This window comes from Phasianus colchicus, chromosome 5, assembly GCF_987193195.1.
Source record: "Phasianus colchicus chromosome 5, bPhaCol1.hap1.1, whole genome shotgun sequence".
Classification (NCBI taxonomy): Eukaryota; Metazoa; Chordata; class Aves; order Galliformes; family Phasianidae; genus Phasianus; species Phasianus colchicus.
The window spans coordinates 29,892,192-29,910,948 of record NC_143440.1 but is presented as its reverse complement, the minus strand read 5'-3'; the positions used below and the strand labels follow the sequence as shown (position 1 = coordinate 29,910,948).

General features: G+C 39.4%; 2 protein-coding genes across 9 annotated transcripts in view; one reads left to right on the top strand and one right to left on the bottom strand.

Moving 5' to 3' along the window:
• Positions 1-18,757, top strand: part of PIGH (phosphatidylinositol glycan anchor biosynthesis class H) — a 29,391-nt gene that overhangs the window by 2,917 nt on the left and 7,717 nt on the right. Inside the window, exons 3-5 of one of the 3 annotated variants that reach the window (XR_016466907.1) lie at positions 494-577; positions 2,644-2,963; positions 9,321-9,397. Coding sequence is in view for 1 of the 3 variants with exons in the window: in XM_031593681.2 (XP_031449541.1) it covers positions 494-577; positions 2,644-2,745 (186 nt within the window). In the remaining 2 variants the exon portion in view is untranslated. Of the gene's footprint in view, positions 1-493; positions 578-2,643; positions 7,059-9,320; positions 9,398-18,757 lie in introns of those variants that run through there. The other 2 variants (XR_016466908.1, XM_031593681.2) reach the window with 2 other exon arrangements.
• Positions 7,058-18,757, bottom strand: part of PLEKHH1 (pleckstrin homology, MyTH4 and FERM domain containing H1) — a 51,506-nt gene continuing 39,806 nt past the window's right edge. For 3 of the 6 annotated variants that reach the window (XM_031593678.2, XM_090141170.1, XM_090141173.1), the window contains exons 21-29: positions 18,078-18,255; positions 17,540-17,695; positions 15,596-15,696; positions 13,650-13,791; positions 12,329-12,471; positions 11,520-11,649; positions 9,934-10,020; positions 9,271-9,417; positions 7,058-8,950 (exon numbers count right to left, since the gene is read on the bottom strand). In XM_031593678.2, coding sequence (XP_031449538.2) covers positions 8,774-8,950; positions 9,271-9,417; positions 9,934-10,020; positions 11,520-11,649; positions 12,329-12,471; positions 13,650-13,791; positions 15,596-15,696; positions 17,540-17,695; positions 18,078-18,255 — 1,261 coding nt within the window. In that variant the 3' untranslated portion in view covers positions 7,058-8,773. Of the gene's footprint in view, positions 8,951-9,270; positions 9,418-9,693; positions 10,021-11,519; positions 11,650-12,328; positions 12,472-13,649; positions 13,792-15,595; positions 15,697-17,539; positions 17,696-18,077; positions 18,256-18,757 lie in introns of those variants that run through there. The other 3 variants (XR_016466906.1, XM_090141171.1, XM_090141172.1) reach the window with 3 other exon arrangements.

Below are 18,757 nucleotides of genomic sequence, written 5' to 3'. Positions count from 1 at the left end.
GGTAATTAGTAAAATGGCCTGCATCAAAAAAAGCGTAAGGGAAAGGCATTGTCAGCAGTAATGTTTAAATCCTGTGCTGCTTGTTGTTGTTTTTTTTCCTCTGTTTTTTGTTGTTACTGTGTTTAGTAATATCTTGAACTTCAGTAACTCGAGTAGGCTTGGGTGAAGAATGGCTTTACAGAAAGAATGGGTTTTCTGAAAATCCACCTGCTACCTTTTCAACTCGAAATGAGAAGTTCATGGAGCAAAACCATCCTGATATTTTTTAAACAAACAGGAAAAAAGAGGGACTGATTTCATGCTGCTTTATTCATAACCTTGTTGCAAGAATATTTACCCTCTTGAAATGCTGATGTTTCTGCTGATTTATCTTTAGAAAATGTCACACACTTTGTTCAGCCCAATGAGTTGAAGCAATTCCTCTTTCTGTGATGACTCCAGGCACTTTGATAGCATTTTCAAACTTCAATTATTTGGTCTGTTTGTCTTGTAGCAAAAAGTTATCTATTACCTGTGCATCCTCCTGTGCGACCCTCAGGATCCTCAGGGAGTATCTGAGGTTGTACCACTCTTTCAGGTGAGTGTGACTGAACAGTGGGGCAGTACAAAGGTGTGTTTTGTGTGTGTGTCAGATGCCTCAGCATACCTTTGTTCCGCCACACGTGGAACAAAGAATTACAGCTGCCTTTCTCCGGCTGCACATTCAAGTTGGATCTTACAGCAGTATGCTGTGAGCAATACTCAAGTCTCACAGAATTAAGTACCAGTGAAGTTTTGTTCGTTTGTCCTCTATGCTGAGAATAGGGCACTGTGTAAATTTGAACCTGACCAGTAGATTGCATGAACTAGAAGTCTTTGGATCACGGAGGGTAATGAGGACTTGCACAGCTTTCTGTGTAATCTCGTGCTCAGTGTTACCTTCCTAATTATATTGCCATAGTTCATTTTTCTTTCAGCAATCTGTGCCAAAAAGATTTCATAAAAATCTCTTTGGCTTACAATGGTAGCTTCCCCTACAACTGCTGACAAAGATCACAGTACAAGCTGTGAGCAATTTGCTTAATGTATAATAACTTGTTTGTTTTACTCACACCCTGTCTATCTCGTACCCTGCTTTACTCATACTGTGTCCTTTCTCTTCTCTTGCTAACCTGTTGTGGCTGTTCATAATCCCGTTTTGGGGATGGAATTTCTTTCTCTCTGAATACCCTGATCCTTGAGTGTCAGTAAGCAGTACAGATGTACCTCATATTCTAGACTGCTGATGTTGTGTTTATCTTCCTCTCTGTTCACCAACTGCTTGTGAATATCATTTTGTAGTCACATGCAATTTATGACTGGATATAGTTAAGTCTTCAGCTAAATACTTAGAGGAATAGGTGCACTAATCCATAGATATTTACAACTGACTTAGTCCCAAAATTGTGAAGACGTTTACTAACAGTAATATAAATTAGGTATTTCATGTATGTCCAAGGAATTCACAACTAGTATTCCAGATGGCTGCACTCAGGATTTGTGTTACTTTCCAGCTTTCTGGCATCAGTGTGTTAGGCTTTTTTTTTCCTGTTTTCTTTTTCTTTTTTTTTTTCCTTCTTAACTCAAGTCTGAACAGTCTTATTTCTATGGAAATATCTTAATATTGGCAGTGTTGATTCCACCAGCAAAGGATTAACAGAAAGAGCTGTGTCTGTTTGCAGTTTGTTACCTGTCAGTAATTCTCACTTTAAAGTTACTTAGTTTTGAAGGAGCAGTAATTAGTAACTTTCTTGCATCTCCTTCAGTGGGTCTTTGCTCCTCTAAGGTATGTCAGCCCTCAGAAACACAACTTAGCATGTCACTGCACCCAGGAGCACTTCTGCGCTGAGTTGACCTATTGTTCTCTTTAGCAATGGTTGCAAGGAAAGGCATTAGATGGACTTTACACGGTAATGCTGTTTTGGGATCTCAACAGTCATGGGGCCATAGGGATCCCAGAACTGGGAGACTCACCTTCCTGCTGGTCCACGTTAGGAATGATGAAAAATCATTATTCTTTGACCACCATTCCTCTGTTAGTGTGAAATGAATTGATGCTTTCAGTTAACCTTCACTTGTCCTCTTGTTGACAGTAATAGCTGAAGCTAAGGGCCAAGCATGTAAGCTCCTTGTCCTGAAGGTCAGTTTTTTGGGGTGGAGGTCATTGAGGGAACATGGTTTCGCAGATAGGGTAATGGCTTGGAAGATGTGGATTTTCTTCTGTATTTTCACTGTACGTTGTGAGTTGAAAGGAGAGGATCTCTGATTTGGTGAGAGATTCAGGCTGACTGGAGAATGGTGCTGTGTGTTTTAACCTGACAGCTCTAGGGACTGGTGCTTTTCATCCCTGAGCTGATGCAGCTGATTCTTTTGTCACCAACTTACATTTAAAAACCTCCTGGAATTTGATGAATTCCTGATGAACATATAAAAAGGAAATCTATTCTCAGTTGACTTAATGTGAGATAGTAACTAGAGATATCTTACTGTTGCATTCCTTATACATGCATGCATCTAGCTATCAGCTTTGTGTCAGCTGCCTCCACATTCCTTTCTCTGTCCGACAAATCTCTTTTTTATAACTGGTTCAGAGTGTGATTCTCTGTTGTTTGACTTGACTTCTAGAGTTCCAAACCACGTCTGGACTGCTTGATAGAAGTGTACAAAAGTTGTCATGAAATCTTGGATCAGAGGAAAACAGCTTCACAACCAGATGGAGTAAAATAATAAATAATGAAGATGGATAACTTGCAGCAGGACTTGGAGAGATGTATGGAAAAGCAAGCAAATCTGACCCATGGCTTTTTAAAATTAAATGTTTAGAATGTGATGCAGTTGTAATAATGACATTATAGCTAACAGCCCACACAGACTCGCAGAGCTGTTATAGAAGATGTCAGCTGAAGCACACAAGTGAACTTAGAAATTGACTGTTATGAAAACAGGTGAGCAACACTTTTTAAATGGACAGAAGGAGGTTTTTCCATGCATCTCTGGAAAAAGGTATGGCAAGGGGAGACAAAGAATATGCAGCAAATGTTTCTTCTTCCATGGATCCGAGAATTCTGATAAAAACAAATGGCAACCTTGGGAAGACAGAAAAAATACCCTAGGTTTTTGTTTTTTTCTTAAGTTTCTTTGTAATCCTTTCTTGAAAAGAGTATCAAAACAGAAGGGTGGGCTGGCTCAGTTTTCCTGATCCAATGGGGAATTTCAGATAGAGAATGACAGAAAATGAAAATATACTGTTTTGCTGAGAATACTTCAGATTCTTCAGCAGTCTGCTTGAAAGAGTCCCATGGTATGGTACCCTAGAGAGAAGATCAACACTCAGGAGACACCTCCTCCAGGCACATGAGTAGTCTATCCCAACAGGTAAAAAGTTGAGCAAAAATGGCAAGAGGCCTTTATGAATGAGCAATTTATTCCTGGCAAAATTCAAATGCCAAAAGGTAGAAATGAGGACAGGTAGCCTGGGATCAATATAGAGACTGTGTAAGCATGCAAGGTATGTGGTTAGGAAAGCTAAAGTCTATCTGGAATTGAATTTTTCTAGGGATGCCAAAGGCAACAGAAAGGCCTTCTGTGAGTACTTGAGTAACAAAATGGCAAAGAAAACATGAGGCCACCTCTGAATGGTGTAGAGGTGTGGTAACGCAAGATCTGAAAAAGAATGGGGTACTGAATGCCTTCATCATTTCAGTCTTTACTAGAAAGACTAGACTTCAGGAATCCTGGGCTGCAGATAGCAAGGGAAAGTTCTGGAGCAAGGGAGACCCTTGATGGAAGGTGATCAGGCTAGAAAATACTTAAGCAAATTGCATGTCTCTTAATCCATGGAACCTGGTGGGATGCACCTACAAGTGTTGATGGATTTTGCTAATGACACAATCTCAGAGGAATGGCTGATATGCCAGAGACATGTGCTGCCAGCCAGAGGGACCCAGACAGGTTGGAGAAGTGGGCATGCAGGAACCTCTTGTAGCTCAACAAAGGGTCCTAGAGACAAATTACTCTGTGCTGTTCCTTCCAGTACATATTGGTTCTCTTTCAGAAAAGGTCCTGGGGTCACAGTGGACACCAAGTTGAAAAGGTGCCAGCTGTGTGTCCTTAGTACAGAAAGGCTAAGAGTGTCCTGGGTTGCATGAGAGATGTATTGCTAGCAGTTCAAGGGAAGGGATCCTTCCCCCCTCCTCTGCACTGGTAGGACTGCACCTGAAGTGCTGCATCCATTTCTGGACTCTCCAGTATGTGGACGTGTCTGGTGCTAGAACGGGCTGCTCAGGTAGGTGGTGGAGTCACTGACCCTGGAGGTGTTCAAGGAACACTTGGATGTTGTGCTGAGGGATATGGTTTAGTGAGAACTATTGGTGATAGGTGAATGGTTGGACTGGGTGATCTTGTAGCTCTTTTTCAGCCGTGGTGATTCTGTGGACAATGAAGGGCTGCTTACATTGGTGTGGAGCTGGAGCCTGAAGAAAGACTGGAAGAGCTAAGACTTTAAGCCTACAGAAAGGAGGGTTTGGGGGCAATCATGTAGATAAGTACCTAAAGGGAGGTTGTAGAGAAGATGGAGTCAAGCTTCTTGGGGGCTGGAGCAGAGCTCACTTCCAACCCCATTCAGAAGAGCCAGATCAATTACTATGAGAATATGAGAAAAATATATTGTTTAAAATTATAATAATGACTATGTGAATAAAGTAAGTTAATGTGGAGAAACTCTTCTTAGTTGATATTTAAAAGTTACTGTAACTTTTAACTGGTATTTTTCTGTTGGTTTTTTTTTTTTTCCATGACTTCTTATTAAAGTAATTAAGGCAGTTGAAATATTGGGAAAAGCAAGTGCTAAACTAGCAAGCTGGCAGAAGCCTTGGTCTCACTCTTAATCTCCATACAACACTGTGCTATTGTTATATACATTCTCTAGAATTAAGACATGGCAGCACATCACCATCAACACTTTACATTACATGTTGATGGTTTTTGTTTTTTGCACTGTGCTGCAGCATACAGGTTAGCTCACGTGACAGGAGTGCTCTGGCTGTTGAAGCAAAGGGCAGTGGCTTTGGGATGCATGGTGGCATTTGGGTAACCTTTTCTGGGTGCTTAGTTTCTTCTGTGGTTTCATTTCTCACAGATGCTTTAAATGATGGAGTTGGCTGGATTTTTAAGTCTGGTTCAGTTGCAATGCAACCTCTGAGGTTAAGGATGCTGTACCTGATGATTGGTGGCAAGTCCAGGCAAAGCTGGGGAATTGGGGAAGAGGCAGAAATTGGCTGTTGACAGCAGAAGCAGGCTCCAGAAATGTGGCTGCAGGGGAGGCCCTTTGACTGAAAACCTTGTCGTATGCTTGGAGCTGGGTACAGAGCTGCCTATAGGCCTGCTTTGGGCAGGTTGTGTTTCTTCATGGGGATTAGAAATGGTTGAGAACACTGAAGAGTATTTATAGCAGTGGGAAGAATGTGTCAGAGGAGAAGTTATCTCAGCAGAGTGGGCAGACTTGGACCTAAGAGTTTGCTGGGGACTCTGGCTATGCTGTAAAAATGTCACAGTCTTGAGAATGTGAACTGAAAAAATAAAAGAGAAGCTGTATCACAGGAGAAAGTCTGGAAAATCATTTTAGCTATCTTTGGGATCTCCCATGCATGTGGCAGTGCACTTCAGTGATCTGCTAAAGCTGAGTTAGAAGACAAAATCAAGGAGTGGGAGACAGGGAGCTTTGCACCAGGTATGTCTTTGGAAACAAACACAGTCTTTGCCCACGTATATTTACTTCAGGGTTATTCTGGCTTTTAAGATAAATAGTTTCTTTCACTCTGTGAAGAAATACAAGTTCATTCAGGATAATCTCATTTTATTAAGATCAGAAATCTCATGTATCTCCAAGACAGCCTTTTACATACACACAGCAGTTAGGGAAACAAAGGCTCTTGTCTCATTCTATACTGTTGGAATTATTGTTGCCAAAAGCATTGATTAAAATAAAAACTTTATCAAGAAATCATACAAAATAGGTATCTACATAGGGTTTTTAAAAATTTTTTAGCTCTATTTTAAAGTCAAGTAACCTATAAATAAGAGGTATATGTGCATCCATCAGAGTGGAGTGGTCTCTGAAATACTCAAGTATTAAAGAATATTTGGAAGAAAGAAGAAAAAGTCCCATTTGCCATGTTTGTGAATTTAGAGTGAATTTATGGCAGAAAACAATGAGCTTCATGACATCTCTTGCTTATTAACATTTCTGCTTCCTGTTTCCCCAGTACAAGGACGTAGGTGTTAGCAGTGCAAGGTAAGCACAATCTCAGAACAGTGAACTGAAGACTTTCATGCCTTGAGCATCCTTAGGACCGATGACAAGGAGTGGAGCTCATTTCATTCTGAGGCAGCTTTGTTACTGGTGGGGCACAAGAAGCAGGCTGCCAAACAGACCTCCAGATACCAGAGGTATTGTCAGAGGTATTGTCGCAGGAGACTGAAGTAGTGAGGTGGAATAACGCTGTCTTTATTCCAACTTGTTTATCCATACTAAGATCAGAGAGAGATAACGTATACTACTGATCACTCTATGAGAATATATCAGAAGTATGCAAGGAGATCACATAAAGAGACTAAACCAATACCTTAACATTATTGTTGACCTTGAAAACTACTTTTTCAATAAGTTCAAGGGGTGATCCTTAAGTTCATGGCAAATGGGTACATTACAGAATGGACAAATCAGGTCTCTGTATATATAATCTCCTATATCAAGTCTATTGTATAATTTCCACAAACCATTTTTTTTAATGTTAAAAATATGCTGATAAGGGATTGATTAGAATGATTGTTGTCCCATGTAATTTTGATTTTTGGCTTTGTACCCACAATAAGCTTGAAACAAAAACTTCTTGCAGTATCAGCTCCACCATGGATTGGATATTTCAGGGTTGGTGACAGATATGAGGAAGTAAAAAAAAAAACAACAAACAACACTGGTATGGTTGGTTGGTTCATTGGTGAATCACTTTGGTTTGCTATTGCTGAATTCTTTATGATGGTTGGATTCACACTGTTTTAATTTGAGAAAGTTGCCCATAGATGCATTATTATGAAGTTACTCAGGTACTTTGGAAAGGACAGTTCTTTACTTCTTAAAAGGCTTCCCAAAATAGCTTAACTCAGGCCAGATAGATATCGAGTTCTTAAGAACAATGTCTGGTTTTTTTTATTTGTTTAATTTTGCTTCCCAATCAGAACAAAGTCCCTTTGAAACCAGTCAAAAAAACACTCTTAAGGAAAATCTGAAGAACAATATTTGAATATATGTTTGCTAACAATCTCCTCATTGAGCCAGTAGCATGAAGAAAGCAGGAGATCTAAAGGAACAGCTTCTGTGAAGGACAGAGCTGGTTTGGGAAGGTCTGTTCCAGTTGCTGAAAGACATAACAATTGAAAGATTTGCTTGCCTTGTCTTCCTTTGTCTGAGGTCACATGCACATCATGAAACATCTGTAACAGTGATTAATGGAAAAAGTCTGAATGTATGTGGTGGTGGGGTATGTGACACTTTCAGCCCTGCAGCAGAGGTCCAGTGTTCGTCAGTTGTATAGAGCAGCATCAAGTGGCAAAAGCCGTCCATTCTGCAGGAGCCAGGGCATTGTCTGACACTGGTCCAATTCCAGCTGTTCTGAGTCCTCAAAATGGAAGGACATCAGGTCTTAACCTTTGTAAAATTAAAGTTGAAAAGATTCTCCTGTACTGCTGAGTTCTTATTCTATACTCCCTATTCCAGGTCTTAAAAATCATCCCTGACATGGCATCAGAAGTCTTCTTGTCAGTTCAGTTCCCATTCCCTTTCAACAGCTTCATCTCTCTTTCTTTCATGTCTGGGGCAGAGACTTGGAAAGTTTCTGTCTTTGAACTTTGGAATCAGTTTTGGGAGGAATCAGTGCAGCTTTAGGAAAAAATAAATTATCTTTTTTGTGTTAATCAGTGGCAAAAATACAAAAAACTATCTTAATCTCTTCAAAAGGACTATCTTGATAGCAAGAGTAGCAGCAGTGAATTTAAACCCAGGTCAAAACTTTAATATAATGGCTATTCTTAACCAGAGCACAGAGCTGAAGCTATGTCTAAACTACCTGATCAAACTACATCATATTAATCTTTACGCTCTGGTAATAGCCTGTCAGTGTCTATCTAGTTTGTGAGGAAGTGATATGCTACTCCTTATGCAGGCATTATTCAGCAGGATGCATCCTTATACTTGGCTTGTGGCGCAGTATCCAGAACCACCTGTCTTTAATTTTATTGAGACTGTGTGCTCAGTCCACTTCTGTCAAATTCAAGCTTATGCACCACTCAAACCTACCTTGCAGAGGTGCAGTCTGTTTCAGGTAAAGAGTGAGCGAGTCAGTGATTGATGTAAACAGAAGATTATTGGAAATAATGGGAATAATCAAACGGGCCTGATGAGGACAAGAGATCACTAGGAGTTCAAGAACTGGGCTGAGGTTCCAGACATAGGGTGCAGTGCAGTGATTTAAACGCAGGTGCAAAGCTGAAAATGGGAAGGATTAAAGAAAACTTGTGCTTGTAAACAAAGTTGTGAGCTTGGGAAATGGAAGAATACTTGCAGCAAAAGGAACCTGCATTAAAACAAGGTGTTTAACTGGCAAAATTGTAGCAGTCTGCAATTTGGTACAGAGCGGTGGGGAAAGCAATAGCAAACTGCAACCCCACAAATAAAAAATTCCCAAATTGGAATGAGCCCTCAGAGCAGGGTGGGCCCCTTAGTGCTTCGGGGTGTGGAAGGGAAAAAACACGGACTGTCAGTCTCCCAGAGCCTGTTGGCAGGCGTTGTGCTTCGAGAGGGCTGTGTGGAGGGTAGGAGCGGAGTTGTCAACCGGGAGTTAATATAGGTGGCAATAAGGAGTGTTGCTTCAACAATCTGGGGGAGAAAAAGAAAATGATTAACTGTAAGTCAAGGAGAGGGAAAAGTGCCCTTTGAATTTATTTATCTTTTTTTAAGAACCTATTGACCACATAACATTTGCAAAAGGCTTTTTCTCACATGGAGTCGTTAAGTTTTGAATTGAAGGTCTGTCTGTAAGAGGTAGAATAAGTCTCTCAATTAAATGGAACGATTTACACAGAATTTATTGACTGTACGTAGCTAATGCAGCAGTCAGAAGTACCAGACCCAGGTTCAAAATACCCGGCTTAGATACTGCCAGCTGGAAAGATACTCACTGTTCATTTTGTAATTACCTTTGGAATTGCCATTGTGAAAAGGAGTTTTTCTGTGCTGTTTTTTCCAGAACTCCTTTCTTTTATTTGACTGACTACAATCATGAAGTCATCTCGACAGCCTCCAAAGGTCAACACAGAAGAGTATGAATAAGAGAATTTCAGGTGCTGCAGACAACAGAGAGATGAAGAGTCATACTTCTGTGAAAGACAAAATGACCACCTCAAACTAGTGTGTTTGCTATTTACTGCAAGCAGTAATAGGCAATTGGTATACAGATAACAGCTGGTAGAGAAATCTCAGAAGAGAATTGCATTTCTAGGTTTTTTCTTGCTTGCTCTGTGCCCTGATGCTTCAGAGCTATGGTGCAAACTTTGTTAACCAGAAGGTAGTAGTAAAGCACATAGCACTGAGATATCTTGCAAGATGCCTGTACTCCTTTGTTGCCCATCATCAAGGCAGTTAGCTGTTACATGAAACTTTACCTTACACAGAAGCTGTAATTTTCCTTTGTTTATGTAGCTCTAAAACATAGCCCTCGCTTCTTCATCTCTGACTTCTACAAATTAACTTCTGGATCCATTTGAAGTTAAACACAAACTTTTACTGACTTTAAGTGGATTCAGGGGAAGGTCTTCCTGTGGGAGATATATTTTTTTTTTAAACAGCGTTCCTCACCATACCATAGTGTTATAATCCAGTACGCTGATACCATCTTCATTCACAGCTATCCAGACTGGACAGTCTTCTAATGAGGAAGGCGAAATAGGCTAGAGAAAAAGAAAATTTGATTTGAGTCATTTCTTGAATACTGTAAAGAAGCAGTTTCTGATAGAAAACTTCAGTTTTAAGGATAAAGTGGAGGTGAAAGAATCCTCTAGACTTACTGATCTAACCTGATTTGACTTTTAAGAGATTTTTTTTCAAAATCTGGAAAAATATTTTCAGATTGACATAGAATTTGGGAGACTAGCAGTACATGAGATGGAATTTAGTCTCAAAATCTTTCTCGTTGCATCAGTGTAGTTAAAAGTGAGGGTGATGCTGGGACAGTGACAGAATGGCAGTTCCGCTCTATGCTGGTTCTTGCACAACTGCCTTCCATCTAGCAGTAAAGCCCATTGGCTTCAGTAGTACCAACGCACAGAGCCATCACATCAGTGCAGTTTTCTTTCTTACTGATTTTGGCAAATGTGTCAATTATCTGTTCTGTCTAATAATATCAATCTTTTCTGGAAATTTGCTGCTGTATGGCTGTTTAACTATTGAAAAGTTACATAATATGGTAGTTATCAGAAATATCAACGTTATTTAACCTATTCTGCATTCTTATTCTTCACTGTCAAGTAACCTTAAATACCAATAATATTTCTGCTTTAATGCTGAAAGTGGAAAACTTAATCTTTCTTTTAAAAAGAAAAAGTAAATTTTTTCATATTTACTTGGGTTCTCTTTTCATCATTAGATGTAGCTATCACAACTTTCTCTTCAAAGCAAGAGACGTTAGCTATGGACTAGACACTATCAGACTTTCAGTAGAGGAGAGTTCTGTTGGGTTGGAAAAAATGGTTCATGCCAAAACAAGACTTCTCAGCATGAGTGGGTTAAGACATTAGTTATGGCAAGGGTAATAGGTACAGAGATCTACTCTTGGCTGGGCTAAGGGATGCTACAAGCTTCTGGAAGAACTGTTCCCACCTATGATTCTTTGCTGCCCTGCTGATGCCCGTGGGCTGACAAATTACCCAGTATATGCTTCATTTTTTACATTTCTGCTACAGGACATTATCACTGCTTGCCTGTCCCATGTGGCAAGAAAAGCAGCCAACTCTGATAGAGAGCAAGACTGAAATACTCATACTTTCAGCTAGCATCAGCTGCATGGTGTGATTTATGGAGGACTCTTCCTTTTTTCCACACAGAGGTATGTAAATAGTATTTTTTAAGCTATTATTGCAGCTTTATGACCAAGAAAATGTGTACGTGTAAAAGCTTTGGTAAGGGTTCAGAGGTAGTATTTTGTATTGTGTTGAAACAATAGTCAGAAAAGCTTCAATGTCTATTTAGTGAACGCTAGCAACCCCTAGTGTCTAGAATGTATGTATCTTCCTTCTTTCTGAACAAATGTGGTGCTAGAACTGTTCAGAACAGAGCATTGTTTGTTTTTTCCACTTCCTGTAGGAGCATTTTCAGTCTGTGTTAGAAAATAGATATGGCTTTGCTCATAGACTTCATTCTTAGGGGAAAAAAAAAGGTGCATGCCTGTTACCTTAGCAGCAAATAGTTTGGTTCCAAAGAGAGGCCATTTGCGGGCCACTGTCAAATAAATTCGAATGCATTCCGGTGGAGAGCATCCCTGCAGCACCATCCACTTTGTTGCCAGCCTGTCAGCCAGTTGCCTATCAGAGTCCAAGACACAGGACAGCACTATTTAATAAAGTCTTTCAAGGGAACATGAGTAAAATTATACCAATAACTAAATCTACCTCTCATTCCAAAGTGCTGTTCTATACAGGCACTGTGGACAGGGCTGTTAGCACAGTCAGTTAGGGTGTGTTGTACAAACTGAGCTCATTTCAGCAGTTTCTCTACTTCGCCAGTTATTTTGCTACTACTTATACTGTAATATCCAGGAATCCCAGTTGCATACTGGTTGTTCATTGGTGTATATACTCAACAACTGCAACAACTAACACTTGGGCAGCTGTTGCAGTAAAATCCTGCCCAGCTTCACATTCAGTTATACTCTCACCTTCATCTTAACCTGTCTATAGTGTGCTCTAGATGCTCTGACAACACACTTCTACTCCCTCTTGATTTGTCTCGCCTAGGAAACTTAGTTCCACCTTTGCATCCCTAAGTATGTATTCTCAAATAGAATTCGTCTTAGGCTTAAACTTATTGACTTGGGGAAAGTTAGTCTACTACTGTGTACTTTTTTAAAGGAATCTTTTTTATGACACTGGTGTTCTGTTTAAGCTTCTACATTGAAATAAGCTTGACAGGGCTCCTTTAAACTTCCTAAGTTTGAAGAGGGCAAATGTACCAAGTTGTGTTAAGTGTAAACAAACAACTTACTTGAGTTGTTCAGGAGTAATATTTTTCTTGTAGTGTTTGGGGTAGAATTTATCCAAGACCTGATGGAGAAGATGCTGCATTTTGGAGTGTGATGTTCCCCCAGGACTTGAAGATGCTGTCCGATCCAAATCCCCATATTCCACCTGTATGGGAACAGTTAGGTCATGGCCTGAACCAGTGATTGAGCACCTGGTGAAGGGGCACAGCCAGCCCTGAGAGCACAGGTGGAAGCAATTCACCTGTGCAGCCAGAACCTCTCTAACCTCATATAAGGGCTGGCAGCCATCAGGGAAGCATTTTTTTCCTTTGAAGTATTCAGCAAACCCTGATCTTTGGGAAGGGGGTAAGTTCCTCTTTTATTACTAGATTGTGACCTCTACTTTTCTTGGGTGATCTGAAATTGGCTTAGAGTAACTGTATCTGTTACTGCCTATCCATTCACCAGTTAAGATAATGTTATGGTTTGTAGCATAATACAGTGATGAGGTTTTTTAGTGTAATAGAATGTTCCGTGGATTCCCATACTGATACATGCTCTGTTTACTAGTCCTGCAAAACAGCACCATCAGGATGGGGAATTTTTGACTGTAGCATTTACTACAATAAGCGTACAACAAAGCAGCAATAGAGGCTGCTCAAGGAATTCTTTGTTGCTCTGAAAAAAAGTGAAACAAGATATGGGCCAGCTACCTGTATGAGGATGCTTCTGCCTAACTGCTAAACTTCTGAGTTTTGTTTTCAACTGACCAATTAAAACAACAGCCTGTTTGGAAATAGAATGGATAGTATTTCCAGCTTCTTTACCTCAGTTTACATTGCTTTTACAAATGCAGCAGTTTCAGCTAAGGAGAAACAATTATCCTGTTCATCATGCCCACAACTCATGCTGTGTGTTTCACATGGTAAAATGCTAAATGTAAGCCTGGAGGTTTAATGAAGAATCCTGGGAAATGCTGTTTCTGAGTACAATGGTGAAAGCTTTTACTATTAGGAAGACTTTTAACACTGGTAATATTTCAATATCCTCAGTATGGCCGTAATCAAAGCAGTTTTGGGGACAGTCCAGCCTCACTGTGTTTTGTAGTATTTTTTGCAGAATGAAAGGAGACTTTGTTTTGTAGTAAATTTCCTTATAGCAAAAGGTGATCTGTCAGTATAGGTTTGCTGGTGCAATGAGTCTGGTGTAGTACAGCTCAGACTACATATTTAATAAGAAATATCACTTTTGGTGCAAAACATAGCTGCTTCCTCAAGACATTCAGTGTACAGGTGTACTCCCTAGAGAACAAAAGCAAGGATTTCTGCCCACGTTTATGCTCACCTGAGCCATCAGAGCAACCATTTCCAGAGCTAATTCTTTATTAACTGGAAACCTTCCACTGGCTATTTCATTGCTGACTTGGAAGGCCAGCAGCAGCCGCTCCCGGTCAGTCTCACCCTTGGCTTGGCTCCGAAAATACAGCCTAAAATGTAGAAGATTGTAAAGGTAAAAACATGTTGTGAACTAACTGAGAATAGAGTTCTGAATTTTAGTCAAGCTGAGTAAAAATAAGTGTTATGTTTGTTTTTTGTCTAAAGTGACTTTTGTGTATTAGAAGGTGATCAGAGAAAGGTTCAGAAGTTAAGGTGTTTCCCTTATGATGAATATTTAAGCCAGGAGGCTCAAATCATGCTATCTACTTTGGCAGCTCTTTGAATTCTGTGAGCCAACCAAGTCAAGACAGCAAAGCATTATCAAACACAGGTAGATAAGCATCATTCCTCTTAACCATTGAGGCAAAACTTAAGAGATGTCATTCTCTGCTTACCACGGATTACAGAGTTACAGAGTTCTTTCTGCTATAAGGCAAGAACTGCCTGACCTTCTACATGCCAGCCTTGAAGACTTGTTACATTTGCCAACTTTGTTTTGACTGCTTACACTGAAATTGTTATTGAAAATTCTTCAGTTTGCTTCAGCAGGAAATAAGAATCCCAATTATCAGGCCTTACTACAAAAATGAAAGAAGCATTCTTGCAATACTACTTTGATTTATTCTATACTAGCTTTGATTTATTCTTTTTACACTTAATTTCTTTGACCTGGTACAGCAATATGACAAACGGAGGTTGAAGATACAAGTGTGGGGAATGCTTCCTGGAACAATTCCTCATGTGAACTGTAAATAGGCATGCATCACCTAACTCAAATACTAATTTAAAGCTACAGCAATGACTGTATATTCCATGATGCCACACAAGATATTCATTCTAGTGGATCACTGTATCAATTTTTATGACAATTTAAGACAACACCATTAGGATCATCGTGGCCTTACGTGTCTTATCGTGGTCCTTCAGTTTTGGAACAGTCCAACCTTGGAATGACCTTATCAAAATATCCTTTCTGCCCAGTCTAGGCACATTCCAGTCTAACAAAATAATACTGCAAGGAGTTACTCCTTAAAAAAATAGTTCTTGGTCAAAAGTAATAACTTCTGCTTCTATTACTGTTAAGCCAGCTAATAGAGTTCCCAGAAATGTATTTCCATCATTACAGTCACCAAAATCTTTGTGTTCAATACAAGGCTTTGACTTTTCTAATTTAGGTGAGGCTTTATTTTCCCTGAAAATTGAATTCATGTGCAGAAGGCCATTACTTGTTCCTATACAAAGACTTGTATTCATTTTAATTCAGAATTCCTGTCTTTGTTATAAATGATGAACTTGTTCCAGTTTTTGTTTTAGATCTGTGTTTCATAGTTTTCTTCTCTCTTTCATTGTCTAGCTTTTAACATTTCTCTCTTTATGAAGTCTGGGCATTGCTACTACATGTCTTCCCTGCAGTCCCTGCCATTTGTAATGTTGTTCTTGTATGCTTTTCAACTTCATAATTCCTCACTTAATTGCATGTTTCATTTATAGTGGTGATATTTTTTCCCCCCAGGTTTCTCATCCTCTCACCTAATATTATTTAATTACATTTTAGGATCTAGGCAAACAAAATTTTGCCAGGTATGTTTTATTGTACTATAGCTAGTTCTTTAACCCATTTTAAGACTATTTCACCATTACAAAGTGTTTTTAGGTTTACTTCTAGATCGTGTACTCTCTTGTACATGCATACTGCACACATATAGAAAAAATTGCATCACATGTAGGAGTTGACATCATATTTGCTAACGTAGCTTTGGTGTTAACAATATTGTACTCCACTGGTGTTCTGCAGAAATACAGGCATTCTGGAAATGTTTAATTGACAAGAGGCCAACCCAGGAAACACAGTACCTGTTCTTATAGGTCAATTTCACGATTCTTGTGCCACCTTCATATTTACCAGGATGCAATTCTTTTAAGGCTTGTTCCCATTTAGAAATGACGTCACAGATCTTTTAAAGATATTAAGGAGAGAGAAAAGACAAACGTGTGAAGTGTATAGTCAAGGCTTGATGGGAAAATAGGGGGGAAAAAAAAGTACTATGGAACACAGATTATACAGAAATAGACAGGATCATTGTAAAGACAGCCAAAAGTGATAAATTGATTCCTTTTTCTATTACATAGTATGTTGAAAAAATAAAATTGTTGTAACTAAAAACTCCATCTCTGAATCTGCAGAGGAAGTGAATTCTGGCCTATTACCAGGCTGTTTTGTCTATGTTAGCAAGTTATGTAGCTCAGAGGAGTGGATGTACACAACAATGTGTTGTTGTTAAGACCTTGAGCCCACACTATGGTGTTTTCCTGTGCACTATCTTTAGTTTGGTCAAAAGGCTTGAAGTCCACTAGATTGGATCGCATTTCTCATCTTGTCTCACGTGAAAAGAATCCAGTTCCTGCTAAGATGGCTTCACACTGTGAACCAAAGCATGGTTCATAGGAAAGATTGGTAGGGTTGCTTCCAAAGTGTATTCCTGAGCCTACCAAAAGCAGTAATGTATTTTCTGAATGGCAGTCATGTGCATGATTGGCTAAACCAAAGCCCTGTGAATGTTCAAACTCTGGGAACATTTAGGTCTAGATTCCAGCTTCATACCTCACATACATTCTTAATAACAACATGGTGAAATATTTTGGTTCAATTCAGATTCCAATCCTTTCATGAATGGTCTAATAAAGGTCCCTATGTTCTCTTTTGATAGCATTTCAGTAAAAGAAATGTGAACATAAGAAACCACGTGAAATACATAACCAGATATTCCTCTCTTCTCTTAAGAAGGTATTGAAGTTGCCTCGGTCACTAAGTAATAACTTCTTAATAAGGAGTAAGAGCAATGCCTTTACTTGTCTCAGTCTCCTTCTTTTAGTGTAATGCTTTATCTCTGAACAGTGTTTTGATTTCCAGCAAAGCTTCAGATTATCTGATCTGCATCAGGCTATGAAAGCAAAGTTTATTATTTGGCACTGTGTGATAGTTTCCTTTTTAAATTGTCTGATTTAAAGTTATTGGCATCTACTCCCTATGTTGCCAAAGTAAAATTTTACACTGTGTATAAGTGAATTTTTATATTTCTTACAGATGTTAGAGCTTCTTTGAAGTTGTCACTGCCACTATATCCTCCATCAATACTGCATAGCAAATTTCCCTCACAAGTTAATACAAAAATTTGATGTCTTTCATTCATAGCCACTAGCCTACACAATTCAGGTAGCTATCCAGCTGCAGCATGAGTAAAAATCTCTGTATGGGAGATGTGTAAGTTAATACTTTAACTGTTCTCCCTTGATCTAGGCACTCCTCTCTTAAAGTGAGGGTATGCTCAGCAGAGCTATCTTCCCCTAAGAATACTCCTCAAGCAAAGTTATCTGGAGGAAGTGAAGAGAGAGAGACTTCATAACCCAGTATTTAAGATTTGTATAAGCATGCCAAGAAAATCACAGCCTAATCTAAATTTGTCTCCATTGGGAGTGTTGTACTTGATGTTAGTAATGATATCTAATCATGCCAGCTAACTCGGTTTTGTTTTAATTGTAGACAAACTAAACTTTAGTATGAGCTAAAATCTGACTTAAAGCCTTTTTTTAACCAATTTATCACCCACCAAAACAGCGTGCTTTGTCTTAACTAGAATCTCAGATGAGATATTAATATTTCATCTCTGAATGCTAATCGAGGAAGGCAAGATCCACATGTATTTGATCTTCTTGCATTAAGAAAAAATTATTAGCCAATTAGCAGCTCTACAAAGATGTATGCTAGACAGATGTAGAAGAGGGGGGAAAAAGAATTACCTTCATGTTGCCCTGCAGACAGTGTTCCAAATCCCTGCCAGAAGGATCATCCGTGAACAGAGAAAATCCCATGTGGGATGGTTTCCGCATTCCTGTCTCCTGGTTCAACCGGTGGATGAATTCATCAACTGTTGAGGAGCCATCAAAACCTACAACCTGTGATGCAATAGGAGCTAATTTAGTATAACTTCCAAAAAGCATGACACTGAGTATCACAACTAATGAAACCTAATTTTCTACAGATCAGTGTATCATGATTGATTGTGAGCTGCAGTGACTGCCCTTATGTTATCTCCCTTAAGATTGAATTCTTTCTCAGAGTGAGACACTTTCAATGTCTCACCCCAGCTACCTTTTCTTCCTAAGTTTTAAAGGAAAGGGACTGGATTCTTTTCCTGGCTAAAATAGCAAGGAAGAGAAATAATACCTACCTCTAAATGTCTGACAGGTGTAACACCATGGTGCTACCAAATCACATGAAGGAAGCAGGTTATGGCACAGTTCTGTAGTGCCCAGAAAAGCAACCATAGTGACTCACCTGGTAGGTTCCATTCATAAAGTGCACTGGGATGCTGAAAGGGAGTGAGTGATGGTAGGGATTCCTCAGCAGGATGGACACAATCTCCATTCTTGAGGGCTTGGCTTCTCGTTCACCAGTCTGCACAGTGCGGTCCACTGATCTCTGGCAGTAGATGGCATACTTGCCTATTTCACTCCTAGGCAGGGACAGAGACGGAAATAAGTCACAAACATATGCATTAAATATGTCATTTCCTTTCCTGCTCCTATGCTGTAGCAAAGCATTCCTCAAGATTTGGCTCAAAGTTACATCTCTGTGTAGATATCCTAGCTGAATCTCAACTGACGAGCTCAGCTGAAAAGTTACAACACAAACCTGAGCTCCACAGGTCTGTGAAATCCAAGTATACAGTGAGCTTTCTGGAAAGCACGTGAGCATTCCCTGCTCCTGGCTGGACTGGACACAGCATAGGAATAGTGAATAGTATTTGTTGAACCAAGACCAGGTAGTTCACCCTTAAACTCACTATCATGCCAGAAGAACTTAGTTACTATCACTTTAAGTCCTGATAAGAACTAATCAGAAACTATAATGAATTAGCTCCAGTAAGGAAATTATATAAACTTTGTTTATCAATTTGCATGACTATACAAACTATGGGTTTTCATTTATGAAGACTATCTGTCAGTCAACAGAGA